The sequence below is a fragment of the Amphiprion ocellaris genome, chromosome 17 (genome assembly GCF_022539595.1).
Source record: "Amphiprion ocellaris isolate individual 3 ecotype Okinawa chromosome 17, ASM2253959v1, whole genome shotgun sequence".
Taxonomy (NCBI): Eukaryota; Metazoa; Chordata; class Actinopteri; family Pomacentridae; genus Amphiprion; species Amphiprion ocellaris.
Window position 1 is genome coordinate 12,292,755 of NC_072782.1, and position 21,370 is coordinate 12,314,124.

Sequence of the window (21,370 nt, forward strand, 5' to 3'; positions counted from 1 at the left end):
GGTGCTACTCTCCTCTAAATAACCAGGGGATTATTATGGGCCTCATGCAGAATCAGTCAATCACACACAGGCCTGCAGTGATTAGTCAATTATTCCTTTAAGTGATTGACAGACTGAACATTAATGTGCAGCAGTTTTAATAATCGATTGACCGTGCATACAAAAATGCCCGACCTCTGTTGCTTCCAGCTTAACAGATGCTAAAATTATCAGCTTTTCCTTGGGGTTTTGGACTCCAGAAACCTTGAGTTAGCATTCCTCGCTAATTTCTGATGTTTTCCTGACCAAATGCATAATCAACAGTGGACATACTTGCGAGTAGCAGCACTACAGCTATGGAGAGTCTATAGCGGGCCAATCATAAGAGCTTTTCCCAGCTAAGTAGCAGGCATGTCCCTCTTCATTGTGACCCCATGCATACCCTGCACAGCAACCACCACAACAGCGCCGCCAACAAAAATAACTGAGATTAGCCTAATCTCCACACTTATCACTTTAGCCCTCTCCCAAGACTATATCTGTCATCTGTCTGCTTACTGTACTGTGCACACCGGGCAGAGAGAAGTTGTCTGTACAAGGGGGATATCCCACGGGGGTGGGCGGGAGATCAAAGCTGCTTTTAATGACTGTTCTCTACTCTGAACTCTGGAGGGGGTTAAATAATCGAGAAAAAATGCTGTTGCAGAAATATTAAAATATGAGTTCAAAATGCTATAAATAGGCAGCAGTTGTTGGGAGAGAAAGCAGATGTTGATTTTGTTTGACTGCTGTGGGGCTGCTGAAACAGTTATACCCCAGGCTCAATAACAGAAGATGGCAGTGGTTGGAGGGCACTGCATGTATCATTTACAACTGAATTGTAAAAAGGGAAACTTCACTCATTTCCATAGCATAAAACATGGTTCTGTTTATCTTTCACGACAGATATTTGTGATTAAAACCCTTTTGTTTTGTTTTTTTTTTTTACAAATTCAGCCTCCTGACTAGACAGTGTATTCTCTCTCTCTTTTTTTAAACTTCCTTCCTCTCGATGTCACTCCCTTTCTGTCTCTCTGTCCGGCTTACTGTTTTACTGTCCGTTTATATCTTACGTCAAAGAAAAGGCGGAACTGGGAGACAGACGGACTGACAGCGACGGTAAGAGATGAAAAGACTGAAGCAGAAACACTGATAAATGGAGGTACTCCCGGTGGAGGGTTATACGGCATTTTAAATGTCATACATCAGCTTTCAGAGACCGTATGATACAAAGTGACCTGTAAATCCAGCAGCTGTTGGTGAAAGCAGGACTTATAACCGTCTGAGCTCGATGTGTATGATAATGTGTCTTTGTAATGCAACAGCAGCCCCAACACCATCTTTCACCTCCTATCCCGTATCCAATCTCTTGTCTATGTTGTATCAATGATAAGGGGTTTTATCATATGTTTGCATTTATGTCCGCTGCAGCCCTTTACACAGGATTAACGGCTTCACATCTAAGTGGAAAAATTGTGCCTTTGTCGTCAAAAACGTCTTTCTTTACCTATAGATCTGGCTCATTCTAAAGCTTCACTGATTAAACAAAACAATGGATCTAAATATACTTTGTGCCCAAAGTTTCACATAAATAAGAAATCAAGTCTTTATTAACCTATATTAAAATGCAAATTTTTTGATTCAGTGTTATGTGCAGCCTATTTTTAGCCATTTCACTTCAACACTTTCTACAACCCCCCTCTGCCTCCTGCTGTTCTATTTATGAAGACGTCTAGAAAACACACTTTGAGTGTATGTGTGATATTCAGCATTTGATATAGCAAGAGTAGCGCCTGCACATGGCTTTAAATCCACGCTTTTTTTAATTTAACCAATATCTTGAGGGATTGATGTTGGTATGGAGGTGTTACTGCAACTGTGTCTTATTCATTTTTAAACTCCTATTGTGATCCATTCTTTCCATCAATAGCACACCGAACTGAAGCATAGTTCTGCCATTCTGTATTTCAGGTTGTAGATTTCTCTCTGCCTCATGGGTCTGACTATTAACTCAGTGCTCTAAACATATGGTCAAGCAATTAACACTCTCCACTGCACTTAACAAGACCAACGAGCAGCAGAAGGAGTCCTGAGTGACTTGGCAAGGGGAAAATGGGTTAAATCTGCAGGGAACAAGGAGGAAGAACTTGTTCTTTCAGGCAGTGGAGTCTGGGATTTTCCACCCCATGGGCCAAGAGTGAACTTCCCTCAGTGAGCTGAGCAAGAACACAATTCAAGGCACATTATGTTCATCGTCAGAGAGCCGTGTTTTAAAACAGAGAGGACAAGAACACAGACAGGCATGAGAGAGGAGGGAAAAAAAAGCATTGTCCTTCATTTTTGTTTGCTTGACAAAATTGGACTGGATGAGTCCATTAGGCGGCTGTGTGTGACTGGCTTGTTTGTGTGTAGATGTGTGTGAGAGAGGTTGGAAGGAGGAAAGTGGACGAAGATCATGTGAGGAGAAGATTAAACTGCTGCGGCTAAAGAACAGCTGCAATCCCCCGAAAATGTTTAGTTGATAAATGTTTTTATCAACTAAATTTAGTCCTCCATCAAAATCGGTGGCAGAAGGATAATTTGACGTTTAATTTTTAGAGCTAATATAATCCTAATAAATCCATTTTACAGCTGTGGTAACAAAAATGGCAATGTATTATTTGAAAAGTCCCATTTTATAGATTTGTAGTGTGTTTTTAAGTCCAGACGTGGTGACCACAACAGAGTGGGTCCCTCTCACTTAAACAGCAGGAGGTCCCCCCTCCTCACAAAATGTCAGATGTGTGACAGGCAGATTGTCACACATAAAGACACGTGACAACTCTTTAGCCGCCCACAGGCTGCAGCTCCCACACACAAGACAACAAAGATCTGCTGAACTGTAGTCGGGGTGGGGTCTGTTTGTGCCAGTGACCACACAAATATTATGTTTCTTTGTTGGATCCTTCAAGAGTAAAGCCTCCATCCTCATTTTACTAGACTAATTTGGTTGTAAAATCAAGGCGCTCACAAGCCGTCTTGTCAGAAAGTGAAACCTGAATAATAATTTGCAAACATTTCCATTTTTATTTTTTAAAAGCGGGGGCTGCTGTTTTAAAACTTACTGAAGCAAATGCAACAAAGCATGTGGAGCTGATGAAAAATGCAAAAGTGAAGAAGAGGGAAGAGTGAATTCAGTGTTCCGTAGCCAAGTGCTTAGTAACACTGGGCAGAAAAAATGCTTCAACAATGCTTTAGTGACACATGTGGTGTGTTTATCCAGGTACGGATGTTAGTCAGCGGCATCAAGATACTCCTGTGATTTACTGATATCAAATCAAGATGAGGAAGATCATTTATTTGTGTGTCAAGTTGCTTTTGTTCATTCGTGCTGCAGATATGCCAATCCTGGTCTGATATTTAGATCCAGATTTACAAGCATGATAATACTGCAGCTTTAATTTAATTAGCGTTTTAATTTACTAAGCATCGGAGAGAATAGAGATTGATGTGTTTTTTTCAGAGGCAGTACTGACTGTTAGTAATAACATCCAACATTTTAAAATTAATTTAGAACGATATAACAATAATTGTAAGAATACTGAATATCATATCTGATAATCAACTGGACAGCTATTTGGTTGTTCGCTGGAAAATTATTATTATTGATGCAAAGATGAGCGTTAAAACAGTCCACAGCTCACATGCACCTGCACCTGCAAAATCCATGTCTTCTTAATACAGATTTCTTAGTAGATACATGTAACAGGTAATCAGAATCATTCAGCCTTTAAATACATAGGTGACCTTCACAGAGCTCCAGCAGCAGCTCAGATCTGAGCTTCATGGAGGATCGAGACACACATGCGATTGACGTCTCCCCAGACTCCCATGTAACTGCATGGAAATGCACACGGGGAATGGTCTGTCACAAAGTCGTGGTGCAATCACCATGGTTCTCTGAACATCAACTTTATCACAGCTGTGACATTTGAAGCTTATCTGCAGAAGATGGAGAAACTTCTGCTCAAATCTACGCATTCTTCTGGATTTATTCGCCCTCATGTAATGTGCAGCGCTTTATCAAGCAGACTTATATCTGCTCCTTTAGTGCATGCACGATGCACAGGCTGCTTCCAGGCCTGCATTTGATAAATGACATGCGCATCTCCAGGCACAGAATTTATCTGAAACTATGGTGCAGAAGTCCCTCAGTGTGCCCAGCATCCCCTGAAGTGAAACGAGACAATTGCGCACTTTGAAAAACAACGTCCCCGGTTCTTCTTGTTGGGGCATTAAATATAAACAACCAGCTGTGAGGCCTTGGCTGCATGTGCTGTGTGCAGCAGCAACACAAAATGTGGGCTAACTCACACCTGCTCTCAAGCTGAAACATGTTCGGGGTAGTACAACTTTCCCAGCAGATTCAACTTTCAGTGGCTGTTTGACTTATTCTAGGTCTCTGGGTGGGTTTAGAAGTCATAAATTCAACTCCAAAGATCATCTTATTTGATGTCTTCAGACACTGGAACATCTTTTCCATTATTTGTCTTCCCTGCAGTGCACCCATGCATGATATTGGTAGGTGGATATTTTCTGTTTCCCGTGAAAATACTGTAGGGTTAACAAATTAACAAAAGTTCACTGGTGCCATCGAGCTGCCATATGCCTCCTCCAGGCTCCAGGGTATGAAATATCCAGAGTCACACACACAAACATGTAGAAATGACACAATCCCAAAACAATCCTCAGCCTCTCACATCACATCACATCACATCACATCACACCACATCAAATCACATCACATAGCAGAAAGCAGTCGTGTACAGTCACCAGCCAGCAGCTCTACAGCAGCTCTTTCACAGAGCAGAGTCCTGCAGCTCGTCACAATCCTGCTCCTCCATACCGATTGCGTGTCCTGCAACTAAATGCCATTTGAGAGAACATGCTAATAGGACCAGGCAGCTTTTAATTATCCCCCTATACATCCTATACATGCCATGTGCAGCTCTCTGTGATAAATGGATTGCATGTTTTCTTTATAGATTTGTGTTGTCTTTAAGGTGGCACTCACTGAGAAACTGCATGTACTAGAATACAGAGAAAAAATATTTTTGCTTTGCATTTAAATTCTCTATCCTTCATTGAGCATCATTATACAGCCTGTAATTGCAGAATAAAATAGGTTGCTGCTGTATGAGACACAGATAAAATGTAACACCAGCTGCCTTCCTCCCTTTGTTTCTTCTGTCTTTCTTCCTACTCTCTCTTTAATCCTTAAGCATGAATCAGCACTTCCTGATTCCGCACACCCTCCGTGTGTGTGTGCGTGTGCATGTGTGTGTGTGTGTGTGTGTGTGTGTGTGTGTGTGTGTGTGTGTGTGTGTGTGTGTGTGTGTGTGTGTGTGTGTGTGTGTGTGTGTGTGTGTGTGTGTGTGTGTGTGATTATGTACCTGTGTCCCTGCGTGAGACTGGGGCAGCGGCCTCAAGACACAGAGCACTTGGCATAGGCTATTCTGAGACAGGTGAATCCGGTCCACGGGACTCTGTAAACCGAGGCCTACTAATTTGCTTTGGCACCAAACAATCTGTTGCTGAGGTGGCAAATTACAGCACACAATGGCTTAATCATGACGCCCTTTTATCACCTGACAATGACTGTACCTTTCTTAAATGTTTCCCGAAGTAGCTTTTTATTGTACAATGGATGAATTTTATGACTAAGAAGGTAATATGTCCAGAGCTCTGGCTTAGTTTAGCGTACTAATTAACTTGCAACCCATCAGACTTTGAGAAAACTACAGACAAACACCATCATCAACACCAGTGTGTTGACACACTGTGAAGGGGTATAAAAGGGTCTGTTGTCAGACTGTCACACAATATTGTGGGTTATTTCGGAGGAGACCAAATGTAGCCAGTGTAATGTAGTTAAAGGCTCTTCTTCTGCTCCCACACGGCGAACTGGATACCCAGGTCAGTTGGCTCACATTTTCCCCCTTTCAGATCAATTTACCGTCTGTGAATCAAGCACCTTTGCCGAGGCCGACTGATCCCCACAGGCAGGCTCTAATTAAACAGATCACTTGCATCATGTTCTGCAGTCAGCTGTGGCACGAACTACCTTTCTCTTGTAACAACTAGACAGCTGAAAAGACAGAACAGCTTTCTAGCACCAGCAGCAGCGTTTGCATTTAAAGTGAACCACTAACAACACCAGGTAATTGTTATTAGTGTGGAAGGAAGGACGATTTGATCTGGTGAAGTGACTCTATCTGTCACGCTGCTTTTCACAGAAACAGGTTGTACTTTTGCACAAACGGCTCTATGGCTGATGCTGAGGAAGTGGAGTTGCACATAGGGGCCTCCATCGCTGCCACTTCCTACAGGCAGCTGCTAAGTGCCTCACACGCTTCCTTTCTGAACTAAATATAGTTCCTATTCCATGCCAGTTATGATAAAATACATCAGCATCACTGATTCGGGGACCCCCTCCACCACCATCCACTCCAGAATGTATACTGTGCATGTGATTGGCAGAGGCCACGGAAGAAGGATGCTCTGGGGCATGTTTATGCCACAAACTAAACTCTGGTGATGACATGATGGCGCACTTTCATCACCAGGGGCGTTCTTTCAGATGCATGAGAAACAAAACTGAAAAAGAGAGGCATTAAAAAAAAAAAAGAAACAAATCAGCGAGGAGCTATTTCTTATCGGTGTGGCTGCTCAGCAGTTTTAAGGAGGCATAAGAAGAAACAATTAGAATGAGAAACGGTGGTGGCAACAGTAGCAATGCAGATGCAATAGCAGCAGATGAAAACAGCAACACTATTACATGTCCTACTAGGGTATATTTATGCTTAGTAATTACTATGTATTACTGATATGTCAAAATACTGTTGACTCTGGACCATGAGTTACCATGACAACAATATCTGTGAGAAAATGCCTAAGGAATATGTATTCACTGTATTATGAAGTGCTAATTTAATCATTTATTTTTAATCATTTATTAACTAAGGTTATAGTGTGTGCTGTTGGAACACACTCAAATAGATGATCATTCAATGCAAATAGTAGAAAATAGGATTCAGCTACACTTTTATACTACAATAACCATAGTCATTAGTAAATGTTTAATGATTTTATTATTTGATTATATTATTTTGTCCTATGGCAGGACAGAGTTGACTAATTAGACCCAAAGTTGGCTCTGCAGTCGTGCTAACTGAGCTTGCAAAATGTTATACTAATGTATTCACTGTAAAGTTTCAGTGTAGAGTCACAGCAAGGGGCAATAATTAGACCCTAACAGATGGCTCATGAGTGATCATTTGAAAAGACTCAAAAAGTATAAGAAATGTTAAAGCAACCTATTGAAATGTAATGTTTTTCCACTGAAGAGTATATAGACTTAAGTGCAGTCTTTGTTAAATATACTGTGCCTTTAGCAGACTGCAGAACAGAAATAGGGGCAGTTCTGTGTCCATAATATGACCATAAATGTCTCAAAAGTTTTAGCCATGTGTGCAGATGTTTCTCTACTTAGAGTAAAGTATATAGGTTATGCTTAATAATATAGCTATCACTGAGTACAAACACAGCACTAGATAGAGGTGATGGATTATATGCCCTTATTTACAGTGGGGCATCTCTAATTAAGTAATACTGTATACCAGTAAACAATGCAGTGCTATAAAGATCAGGTTTACTGATTTGAAATTTTAACCCATAGTGTAGTGTAACAGACGAACGCTGCCTGGGGCCTCAGAAAGGGTAGCGCCTCTCCTGGGGGTTGGTTTGCTGCCACAAGCCCAACCTGAGCCCTGCTGCTTGAGCTGGGATCTGGCATGACGCCTGGTGGCTGTGAAGAGCCAGATGTGGCACTGGGAGCTCTGGGGATTTTCTACAGCAGTTTAAAAATGTTATCCCCTTAGTGTGCTTTTGCATTTTTTATTAAATACAATGAACCAAAATCAGCAGCGATGGGGCGACATAGAAATCTATTCCGGTAGCATAAATCATTGAGATGTCTCCAGCATTAGCGCATGTCCAAAGGTAAAGGCCAAAAAAAAAGAAAGAAAGAAAAACAGTATCGTGACTCTAAGGTCATTTGGATAATTAGCTCTGTAACTGTGAGGGCATGAAATAATAAGAGAAACATAAGTGAAGCAGGATTAGAAATGAATAGGAGCAGGGGGCAAAAACGCCCTTGAAAGTCCTAAAAATGTCTGTGAAATTAAAGATGAAAGGGCAAAAACTGCCCCCGATAACTGTTCTCATTATTTTAGTGAATTGTTAAATACTCAGCTGTTACATATGATTCCCTGGTGGCCCAGTGGAGGTGAGAGGTACGAACCTGTGACAAGTGATTTAGGAGTATGAAGCTCTAGAATTTGTTAACATCAGAATTAACTGATTAAAATAAAAATTAAGCTACGTCAGGGCAGTGTCAGTGACGTATTATTAAGTTTTTACCCTCTTACTGTAGCTCTGCTGTACTCTGGTGTTCAAAGAAAGCGCATCACCAAGGATTTTCGCATTTCTAACCTTTTTTCACAATAGTATGCTACACCAATGATGAGCATCACAGATAGAAATATGAAGTAAGGATTTATAAAAAATAATTGCAAAGCTAGCTAAGACTGAGCATTTGCAGCCTTTATACAATAGGTTTGTTAAACAGAGCATTTATGGTGGAAATGTTAATGTTTATCAGCTTAAATTGAAAACAAAATGACAAATGACAAAAGGACTGACTGCAGCTTTAGCTCGAGTAACGGCTGATGCAGCATTACATCATCATTTACACATGTCAATCTGATGTAATATATAAGAAATATCAGCACATACAGGGGCTTTGTGAGCCTCAATTACAAATTTAAAGAATAATGTAGTTTCTGTGAATGCAAGTTTAGTTTCCACCAACTCCAGAGGGAAACATTTTGCATCTTTTACTGCTAAATGCTGCACAGTGACGGTGTCTAAAATTACTTGAGATGTGCTACAATGACTGTCTCTAAGTCCTCAAAAAATTCATGTCTATTAAACGGACCTTCTGCTAACAATCCAACACTGAAATGCGCTTTACAGATGCTAATTTTGCTGCTGGTTGACTCATTCGTGAATGCATTAACAAAAGCTGGATACCAGGCTTATAGATGGCAGCCACTGATTGGTGCATAACCCAGAAAAGTTTTCCTGCCAATGCGATGCTGTTTGGTCCATTTTAGAGCTGCTATGATAAATTACATTTTGGGCTTTTTGATTTTCCACCATTTTCTGACATTTCATACACCAAAAAAATAATCAGCAGACTGAGAAAATAACTGACAGATTAATCAACAATGAAACTGACCATCCATATAGAGTAGCAAAGAAAACTTTGCAATTATAGACGCTATCACAAAGTAAAAATGGGGCTTGTTTGCAGTTCTGTTGACGATTTTTACACCGGTCGTCATCGTCTATGAGGAAAAAACATTTTGCACGACATGTACTATGAGTGACCACTGACTAAAATAAACAGCAAAGATGGGTGACAGCGCTGTATCCAGCTCTTCTAATACATGCGACAGCTGTGAATGATGACGCAAAATGATGATCATCAGTTAAGTGTTAAAAATCTCAGTTACTGCTCACGACTGAGTAAAATATTGAGAGTCAGTTCCACAGAGTGCAGTGAATCAGTAAACAAAGCCTCTGTTCATCAGGTAGCTGCTAACTTTATCTATCCTCTGTTTGTTGCTGGGTGTACAACAGCATACAGTGACTTTAATAGACAGTCCATTTAAAGATGCTAAAATGAGCTGAGAGTTAGCTGGTTCTCAGTTCACTCATCACTATGCTCACATCGCACTCATTTGATGTATTATTAATATGAAAACAGTTTCGTAGCTCAAGAAAACACAAGGAACACTGTTGTCGCTAAATGAATGCTTCTAAAAAACGTCTTCTGTGAATCCCTTTTTCTCTTGTAAATGATCTACACAATCAATGTTAAACACACCTACTGTGAAAACACGTGTTTACTTTACAGGAATGTAAGAAAAGTCCCCGAGTTATTTAGAGCTGTAAACGCTGCAGCAGCTTCCATTTGGTCGGCGCTTGTTGAGATTGTCGTGTTTGAGCACAAAGCATGTTTACTGCTCAACATGACCTTCACACTGGATGCTACAATTTCCCTAAGCACTGCGCAGTGCAATAATTATGTGTGAGCAAACACACGAATGAATGATTGAACAGACATGCAGAGACCCATCCACACAAACAGCAGCATACAGTAGGATGGACATCAAGCAGGTTGATGTTCCAAAGTGTACAGATGTCAAGTATACACTCATATATCACACATTTCATTCTAGCTGCCCTAAAGTCTAGTAAAAGTGGTGTTTACTGCATGGTATTTTTGCCATCATTATTTTTCCCACTAATTGGCCCAGGCAGATGGAGTCATCTACTATTCCTCTCTAATGAGTGACAACGAGTGAGTCGCTTAAATAAGACGCGTCAGTTCCTTTGTGGGCAGTAATACTGCAGCCAATCAGCTGTTTCACTTCGACCGTAACACCCAGCATGCACTTCTTCGAGGCAATACTGCTTTCAAGAAAGTGAGTATTTACTGAGAAATAACAGAATAGAATCATTTTTTTTAACACATCCATCGCCTGTATCTTTCGTTAAGTACAAAATTCTGCTCTTTGAGGTAAAAATGAAGTTTGTGAGAGTGTTAAACTTGTGAAACATGAAGATACTAAAGTACAACACCAACATAATCATATGCAGCAAGATCTCTGACAAGTGTGACATTAACATCTACGGAAATTTAAAAAAAGAGTGTTGACAAAACAACAAATCTGACTTAGCCCAGCTCAGACTGTCCACCCTGCACTGATGAAATAACAGCCTCCTTTACTTCCCAGATGGAGGGACGAGATGGTGACAAAGTGAAGAGGGGGGCAGGGAGCACACGACAGATGAAGGAATGACGGTCGGACATACAGGCTAGAAGATGACTTATCGGAGAAACTGACTGTCTGAATAACGGACTGATTCCGCCCCAAGGCTGATGTAATGATGGTTCACTGCTTGAAACCCATTGTGATGGCAGGAGACTATTGTCCTTCCATTAAAGCTCTAATCCAGCATTCTACACCTAACATGTTACGACAGCTTGGAATTTTCCCACCGAGCGCCTTTTTCTTTCCTCTCACATCTCCCGTGGACACGTCTGATTTGCTGTTGTTTTGTTATCCGGTGTGTCTGTTTAATGTGGCTACACCAAAAATACCTGCATTCATTTTCAAATACTACACAGACTGTATGTTTAATGCAGCACACAAGGGCTGGACGCAACAACATCTAAGGAAAAGTGCTAAAGGAGGATGACATACCGTGAGAGTGAGAGGGTGAGAGGGTGAGAAAAAGCATACAAGGGGGGGAGAGAGAGAGAGGGGGGAGAACCAAAGAGGAGGGAAGGAGCCAGAGTTTGATGAGCGGAGAGATGATTGGAGGCAAAGAGGAATGACGTGAATGAGCTGAAGTGAGAGTAGAGCAGGGGCGGTGAGCTCTGCTGTTGCATCCAGGCTGTATGACACATCCCTATATACTGCGCTGCCTGCATACTCACTGCAGATTTTCATTAACCTTGCGGCATCGTCTGTTTGCGCTGGTCCATACTGTCTCATCCTCCCACTGCATACAACTCTGCAAACTACACAGTGGCATACTGTGCTTTCTGAATTTCATAATCAGCTTCCCACGTAGTCCGCACGGCAAGATAACAGCACCGAGAACCTACCGTCTATTTCACTTTCCGAACGTGGTTTGTGTATGTGAATCCTAAACCATATTTGGCAGGGCCTGAATAATGTTTCACTGAAGCGTAAATAATGCCTTTGTTTTTCCGATGCCACACCGCGCAGGAAGAGTGACACAAAACAGTTAAAAATATACACTGATAGAAAAATATAAGCTACCATACACACTATAAAAGCCTCGGTCGCACTTAAGTACAAAGATGATCTTTTCCTGCTCCACAAATGTTCACTGATCCATAGTATGGGGGCTGGGAATTGGATGCACAATTCTACTAAGTTCTGGCTGCACACTGTTCATAAGTGCAGCCATTAGTGCGTTTATAAAAGCTCATGCTTACATTTAGGTTCCTAAATGGCTGTCTGAGGCACCTATGTTCAGCACAATATCTATCTGTCCACTCCTGTTACTGCTGATGTATCTTAAAGCCATATAGTACGAGCTCTCCAAAGAACCTGAGCTCAGGCTGTGCCCCGACACATTACACAGTTTGCTACAGCCAGTGCAGCAAACAGCGTGAAGAGCAGCAGTGATAGCAACAAGGGAGGGACACGGCCTGTGGAGTGCAAGGGTGGAGTGCAAGGACGTTCGGGATAAGAGAGAGGCCAGTTCATCAAAAACGACGCCATTATGTTCACCCATTTACATTTTAACTGAGCTACAGTTCACGTCAAGCTTACAGTAATGTCAGAGCTCCGGCCGTGATATCTGAATCCATCGGCTGCAGTGGTTCAGTTGTGATATGGAGTTGGAGACTCTTTCAGTCAGTGAGCGTAATGAAATCATTACCAGAAGAAGCAGAACAATAGAGCTTGGTTAAATAGTCTGAGTCACAAAGTGCAATGACTCGATATAATAATAATGTACCTCTCTCGGTTATGTCCAGTGGGGCATAACCTTGTGATATTTACACAAAATCTGCTCGATTCATCTTGAACAACCACTAATATTCAAGGAAGTAGCTCATTTCACCTTTGTTTTCCTATACTATACATACACTGCTGTATTACGGCGGTAAAATACATTATGTTGTGCCCTCAGTCCATATACAGTGCAGTAGGCCTGCTATATAGATAGAGGAAATGAAGCATTTTTTCTGGAAATGAAGGCAATTATTTTTGATTTCAGGTTCTGAATTAATTTCATCCATCAGTGAGCTGAGACTGACATTACCACTTGTTATCCACAGATAAGCCTTTTGACCAGTAGTGATTGACAGCACCTATTAGAATTATATGTGCACAATTATATGTGTGCAATAACCTTTCAAGGTTGTTACTGTGCTGCTGGGAAAAAGCATCCAGCCTGAGTCAGAGCCAGCACACAGTGCTGGAGTATAAACAACATATCTACCATAACTCAAAGCATTATTCTGTGTGTTTCGTGCCACAGATGTGCGCAGACAAACATATACACACCTCCTCCCACTGATGTATGTATCTGATGAGTCGGGAGAGTCTTAACAGACGCAGAAGGCTGAGGATCTTGGTGAAGCGGACGATTCGCAGGGCACGGGCTGTTTTATAAACCTCTGAGTCAAAGCCTTTCTCCACTATTAAAAAGATATAATCCACTGGAATGGAGGAGAGGAAGTCCACGACGAACCAGCTCTTCAGGTAATTCATCTTGATGACCTTGGGGTCGAGGATGATCTCGGAGCTCTCCTCGTTGACGATCCCCGTCCTGAAGTTCATGACCAGGTCCACCAGGAAGATGGTGTCTGAAGCCACGTTGAACACCAGCCAGGTGGTGGTAGTCTGCTCTGAGAAGAACGTTATTCCCACAGGAATGATGATTAGATTCCCCATCATCATGATGAGCATTATCAAGTCCCAGTAGAACCTACAGAGCGACACACACAAATCAGGAGGGCAAGGGAGAAAACATGGCAGTTAATTATAAAGAAAACAGTCAATGATAAGGGTAGGATGTATTAGATCCTACCACTAATACTTAATCCATACTGAGTTTATTGACACAAATGCAATGAACAGATAAAGATGATAGGAATGTTACTCATTGTGCAGGTATTCCGTCAAGAAAAGTATTTGAGAAAGTGCAGTTTGACCTGATTATCACTATACAGAGGATCAGCAAGGTTACTGCAAATCATCCTGAGGGCCTAAAGGAATGTCTGAAACTATTTACATGATGCCAAATAGTTGTCACACCATTTACTCAGCAGGAATCATCCTCTGGGAACCTTGACTATTTCTACAACCCCTCACTGTGATCTGTGCAACATTTGCTGACATATTTCACTCTGGACCATAGACTGTATATAAGATAGATGGAGTGATGGTGAGGACTAATGTTTTGAAGCCTTGAATTTGGCATTTAGCCTTTGCCCTCTTGTTTTTTTGAAAAAGACATCATAAGTGAGAGGTACACCTTACTGGGGACTTAAGAAAATTTACTCGACGATATGGTAGCGACCTGTCAATCACAAGGTAGCCACACCCTACAACACGTATCTATTTTATACTCTAAATGGGACCATAATTTACCAAATGAACATTATACTGTATTCATGAAGTCTTTTAATGAGCAATTAAGACCGAAAACTCATTAGGAAAATATCTGAGGTAACAGATCAAAGAGGAATTAGGGCCCTTTCCTCATAGACTTCTATACAATCTCTTGTATTTGCTTCACTCTTCACTCTTGGATTGTACATGCATCTTTTATATACAGTGAAAGGTTTGGACCAAATTTTTGGGCTGACCAGCTAATTACCTCAAGCAAGATTATAGTTGTTCTGATATTTCTTGCTACAGAAATTCTCTCATCATATATCAGAACACGTTTCCAATGTCTCTAAACATCTAATAATCTAATTTTTCATCATGGATGTGCAGTGGCTCTTAAATGCCGGCTTACAAAGGGAAGAAATAAGTGTAACGTCCTGTTCTGACAGGTACATATATACTTAAGTTATTCCCAAGTCCCTCTCTAGTCAGATTAAAGCCCTAAAACCAAAAAGCAGCATATAAAGAACACCTTACGGCTACGTTAATAAGCTGAAAATAAGCTTGATTTTTCACCGGTTTTGGGCTTGAACTGTGGTTGAAAGATGGTCCTCTAGACTGAGACCCTCTCATCCTTCCCGCCTGTGTTAATGTCCCTGCCCTCTGTCTTGTGCTGAACAGAGCCAGAAGCAATTCATCAACGCCCTGCTCTTTTCACGAAGTGTCTTGGGCCCCAGTAAAGGCCAAGCAACCATGAATGAAAATAGATGCTTTCAGGAATCCTATCTCATTCTAAAAACTCTCTGCTGATGCCATCCCTGCTGCCGGCCGGCCGGCCTGCCTGCCTGTCTCTGCCTAGCTGCTGCTGTTGAAGGTGGAAATGGACTGGCTGGCTGGCTGGCTGGCTGGCTGCCTGTCTGGCTGACAGACTGGCCACCCAGTAATGGATCTGTTTGAATAAATTAAGCCGGGGCCTTGGCTTTATAAATATCCACAGATCCCATGTCTGGTAATTGTGTTCACTTCAACTAAACAGCGGTCTTCTAGGTGGTTTTTAATATCCACTGTAGGTATTTTTAATCCGGCAGGCATTGAACCGCTGCCTGTGTAGTGGATGCTTAAACACAGCGCATGATGCACTTGGGATTTTTTAATGCCTTTCATTCCTCTCAAATCTGCATGAGAGCAACATACTTACACAACAATGACAAGGACCCTGAGGAGCAAATTCATGCATAACAGTATGAATATACAATTGTCTTTTCAGTTGCACTAAGAACTAAGACAAAGATAAAATCAGGACTATAAAAAAAAATCAAGCTTCACAAGAACAAAACAACTTTAAAAATAAACAACCCCTCAAAAGTCACTTTCCTAATGTGCAATACAGTAATTTACTGAATATTATGCAAACAAGTACTAATTTGATCCAAGCTATTTTAACTTAAGGAAGATGCTTCCATAACATTAGATTGTAATTTCTTGAATTTTTATGTCTCAAGTAATGAAAATGTTGATTTCCGCTCATGTTAATATAAACATGAGGACTGTAAGCCCTCATCGCTAACATATTTCTATTTCTGTCGTGACTTGAGTAGGTGGTTTTATACTGTACACGACCTCTACGACACCCACTTATCTAATGAATAAAACATTGCACTTCATTTCTTGAACTAGAAAGTATAAAGCAGTAGGCCTTAGATTCATTCTGCATTAGAAATAAGATAATAGCAAACTTGAAGGAGACAAAAAAAGTTTAAATGTTTAACGCTGATATTCCTCAGTTTAATGTAAATCTAAGGCAGGTGCCCCCTTGCATGATATCATCTACAGCTCTAACTCAGCATCCAAGTCTTGCTGCATCATTGTAACAGGTTTTGTGCCAATTCCCAGAATGCATCCAGCCCCAGTCAAACCAGTAGCAGAGTGCTCCAACACTACCGGTGCATTCAAGCCCCCAGTTTAACTTCAGATTGGACAGCTCCAGCAGTGGACCTATGGAGCTCTGCCTCCATGCTCACTCCAGCAGTACACTCCCCTCCACTTTCTTCCAGCCCATTTGGGCACCCAGGTCCTGTCCCAGCTATGCATTCACATGCAGATGAGATGTGCACTCTGCTAATCATTTTTTATCCTGAGTTCAGCTTCAATTTGTAAACTCCCTCTGAACACACCAAACAAGCTGCTGTGCTCATTGATTAAAATGGAAGACTGTTCCCAAACACAGTAGGTTCTGCAGAGACATCATCAGTTCTTCTGCCAAACATAGGCACCCTATGACCTAAGAAAAAATTAGCATGCGTTACCCCATTTTACCACAAAAAAGCCCTTTCAAGCAAGATGCTCAACCTAAAACAGGAGCTAGAAGCTACAGAGCCCAAAAAATAAAAGATAAAAAAAAGCCTTGAACCTTCGACGACCCAGCTGAGACATCAGATCAATCCTTCTTCAGATCAAGGCAGCACAGTTCGTCTTGTAGGTTTCCTCCCTACAACAAGTGATCCATCATAATCAATGCCAGACCAATCCTGCCAAGCAACAGAGGGAACCCCACACGATCTTACTCAGCACAGCTCGACCTCATGCAATCCTGCAATGTAACAAGTACTATAAACCACAACAGGTTACATGTTGTGATGATGCAGTGTGAACAATACAGACTTCAGATCAAATGAAGAGATTATAAAGTCATCTGTGACTGGTGAATGTAGGAAAACGTAACATTTTGGTACAGATAGTCAACCAAACATCCTTGATCCATCTCTTGCACAAGTTTAAATTGGATAAAATGTTATGAAATTGCTTTGCTTCATCCCTAAAGCTTTAGATACATTCTCATTCTCTTCTACCTCTAAGCAGTCAATTAAAGAAGCTATGCTATGTTTTAATATGGACCAAATGAATCCTCAGATTGAGGAACATATGCATATATTTGTCAATGAACATGAGAGATTTCCAGAACCAAATATAGTCCCTAATTTTCTACACAATATATTCCAGGCACCAATGCAAAGAGTAACTAGCAAGAAAAGCATCAGAACAACAACAGGGTATTTGAACTGTAATGTGATGATGCTGAAAAACAAGCATCTGTCTTGGTAGACAGCCTCTGACTCTGACAGAAAACATCACTGAGAGTCTTTTAGACGATGACAAAGGCCCCTCCTTAGTATTACCAGAGGTGTATGAGGCCGTGCATGAGGCCTCTCTAAAAATCTATGAATAATGAATATTACTAACCTGCCATTAATCTTTAAGCAGCCACTGTGTACAAAGAATATGTTGGATATTGAGTTTCAAACACTCCCACAAAGCGATATAAAGCCCGTGTGAATAGTGGTGTCATTCATGGACTGTAGTTACGTAAGACTTTTCATTAAAAGACCGCGTGGTGTGTTTTGGTTTTTCTCTTGTTGGCCCTGCCACAGTATACAAAAGTTATTGGGAAAGTAAACGTTTAATACAGTTACGTAACAAGTAAGTCTGCCTAATGATAAGGCCCTCTGTGGTTTGAAAAAAATGCACATGAAACAATAGAGATCCTACTTTTAAGCTATAGCACAAGAGGATCTGCTGAGCAAAGAGTCCCCTTGAATCCTCCATCATTTATGCAGAAGCTTGACAGGTAGCTGAAAGAACCTCGCAGTGGCACAACCTCGACGGCATACAGGGGTTGTGTCTTTACTCTGGCTGAAGGACAAGAACTTCCTCTGAAAAAGCGCCCTTTGGTAAATGTCATGAGGAAGTAACCTCGGGGGGGCTGAGATGGTGAAACAGTCTCAAACACTGCAGAAATAAAAGGGCCAATCTGCTTGAGTGGGCACACATATGGTCCCAAATATGGAGCTTTTCCCTGCTCGTTCTAACATAAGTCCCCATCTTTGTACAACTACTTTATCATAAGGCAGCCAGTGCACTTAAGACAACTAATTAATTTTCCTTAAATAACTGACAACCATGAAAAATTTCTGCATTTTACTTCATTGTTTGGTCCCTACCCTTCACCCATCTTTCTAGTGGTCAATCTTCTTACGTAATTGTTTTCAGAGTCTGCTAAGCTCAGTGACTGTTGTGTTGTGCTAATCTTTGCCCACCATTATTGTACATCTGTGTGTGCATATGGGCATGTGCATATGCTTGTGTGTTTGTGTGGGTGAGGACAAGATATCCTAGTTTATTATTTATTTACTTTATTCTTAGGCGTTGAGAAATCTTGCAGAAACAAGAAAAACGGCATCCCATGGACATCTGTACAGCTATAATGTCTAGTGTGAAGTATCTCAGTGTTGCATCGAATTAAATGCAGATTAATCAATCGGTATAAACAAGGCAATGCTACATAGTTATGAAGGAACTCCTGTGACTCTCAGTGAGGCAGTTGTTTAGTTAAAAATTCAGCTTGCGGGCTCTAGCAGCCCTGAGATCAGCAGCTGTTAGAGCCTGGAGAGGTGGAGTGCTGCATCCAGAGGCCTGCTGTAAGTTCAGGACCAGGGACAGCTCCGTGATGGAGGCGGAGGGAGCGACGTGCCCCGGCACGTTACATGTCTCTCCAACGGAAAACCGGCATGACTGTCAGCGTCAAGCTGTGCCAGGGGACGCTGGTTCACTGACTGGGGCCAGATGAGATGCTTAATTGGTTAAGTGGTGAACTGTAAACATGCAGCATGTGAGGAAACCGGTCGTGCACCACTGAAACGTCTTGGTAAAGAAATTTACGCACATGGCAATGTTTGAACCCGACCTGACTCATTTGCTGCATCATAAATGTGTAACCACATGCATCTCTCAGCAGGCAGGTTTTTTAGAATTTTAACTTTCCAGCCTCACTCTGCGGGGCACTGAGCCAACATGCTTTGTGCAGACAAAATAAATATCAATAATCATGTCAGTGTGGCGTTTGGTGGACGCCAAAGGGATGGAGTGATGCTCCTGCAGCTCCTCTCCAACAATCACATTCCATCACATTTGCAACACATCTCTCATGCATTAAGTCACTAATTAATTCAAAAATACTCGGCCATTTTCTCTTTTTAATCGGGTTTCCCTTCACGATTTTCACCGCATTCTGTGCATATTTTTTTTTAATCTCCTCCTGCACATAGGCAGGCCCCGTCGTCTCACCGCCGCCTACAATGAAATGTTTACAACCGTGATGGTGCAATGGCATTGTCACGTTGTGTCCAGGTACCGTCTCTCCCTCCCCTCCACCACCTCCACCAGCGTGAATATGTCGCAATGAGGAACCTGACGCTGTTAGTGTGGAGACACGGGCTGAGCTTTACGCGCGCGTGTGTGTGCGCTCAAATCATGACATTCAGCAGCCTTTTTCCAAGGACGTTTCATTGATACACCTTTAGCCTTAACGCGTCCCTCCTCCTCCTCCTCCTGCTTCTTTTTTCTCCTCTATTAGAATCAAAATGCCGCAATGAAACGCATTTGGACAGTAGAAGCCCCTCCGCCTCCTCCTTGGAAGCCTGATTGCCTAAATACAGGAGGTAAATTAGCGCTTTAGGGGAGCTGCAGGCTGTGTGTGTGTCTGTGTGTGTCTGTGTGTGTGCCCATGACGGAGCGTTATGTGTGAAAGTGGAGGCTATAGCTTGCAGACCCTGGGGTGACGGGAGGGGTGGGTTAAAAAAAATTAAAAAAAAAAAAGGTGGGGAGAGGAGAGGGGAGGGAGGGTGAGCAGGTGTCTATCCAGCCCTTACCTAAAATCGCTATATGGGTGAATGATCCAGTATCCGGCCGTTTGAACCCTCTCTTGCTCTTTCTCCACGGCTTTCTGACTGCCGAACATACGCAAGGAGAACTTATTGACTCCGGGCTGCATCATGGCCCCAAATTGCCTCTGCATAAAACCATATTGCCTGGACGCCCCCTCCAGATCGTCAAAACCGACCATGGCCTCCTCCCGCTCCCCCTTGAAGCCCACGGAGTTGCCATGGTCCTTCATGTTCTGGCTCCCCGTGTTATTTTTCTGTATCGAGTCTTGCCTCTGAAAAACATTATTCCCATCCGCCTTCTCCTCCTTGTTGCTGGAGAACGAGTTAGACTTGTCTTCCATGGTGCTCCTCTTCCCGATTTGGTGATTTTTGTTGTTTTTTTTTTCTGTGACCAAAACAAAAGCGTTCCGTCTCCTGCTCGGGAAGGGGCTGCGCGTAAAAACTCGAGAGGACCCGCCGTGAGCTCTCCCCCGTTTTTCTTTTGATGTCCTTCAAACTGTTCAGCTCCTCTGCCTTCAATGCGAGTGCTGCAAACTGAGACAGAGCGCCCGAGAAAGCCGCTGGATCAGGTTTCTTGGGTTACCGCCATCTACCGACGGCCCCGGCTTGCAGCGTCCACAGCCTGCGCCTCTTCCCACTCCGCACGGCACTGCGGTTTAACTGGCACATGCTCCTGCACCTTATTTACATAATGTGGCTCATGATATCTCCCCCTCCTCTCCCTTCCGTCTCCTCCTCTGTCATCAGTTTCACACATGACGGGAGGAAGCCAATATTCTACAGGCAAATCGAATGTATGTGAAGTGAATGAAGACGTGTGTGTTTTGATCAATTGATACAGCATGTGTGCGCTCCCTGTGGCTCGGCTGGCAGCAGGTCTGTTTCCTACCGAGGAGTTCTCATGGAAGCCAACGCGGTGAAACAGATTGTAAAGTCGGTGCAAGCATCATTGTGTGCCACTGGTCATACGAGGAAACTCTTGGACATATTGTGGAAATCGCACCTTTTTAAGGTGTTGCACACGTGATCCAACATTTAGTGCTACTGCACTCTGCTTTAAGCCAGAAACACTTGTTTGCAAAGCAACCTGGGCTTTTTTTTTTTTTTTTGATGAGCCTCACAACCAGATAATAAGCTCCAAATAAAATCATCTGCGTGATGCATTTGAAACCGGGGTTAATTAGTCTGCAGAGTGCATTCTGATATCCTGTATAAATTAAGGAACCACCAGCTGCTCCTCTTGTGCAGCTTCTCGAACTTGTTTTTACTAATCTGCAAAGTTTGGTAAAGCAACAAATTAGCCTCTTCAGGAGCCATGTTTGACCAGATATTAATAATTGAATAATTTGCTGTTTTGGTGAACCA

General features: G+C 42.2%; 1 protein-coding gene across 1 annotated transcript in view; it reads right to left on the bottom strand.

Moving 5' to 3' along the window:
* The window catches only part of LOC111562973 (potassium/sodium hyperpolarization-activated cyclic nucleotide-gated channel 1), a 77,238-nt gene extending 56,578 nt beyond the window's left edge, over positions 1 to 20,660 (bottom strand). Inside the window, exons 1-2 of the mRNA XM_023261803.3 lie at positions 19,991 to 20,660; positions 13,236 to 13,659 (exon numbers count right to left, since the gene is read on the bottom strand). Of these exons, the coding sequence (XP_023117571.2) occupies positions 13,236 to 13,659; positions 19,991 to 20,346 (780 nt within the window). The 5' untranslated portion in view covers positions 20,347 to 20,660. The remainder of the gene's footprint in view (positions 1 to 13,235; positions 13,660 to 19,990) is intronic.
* Positions 20,661 to 21,370: the final 710 nt, after the last annotated feature.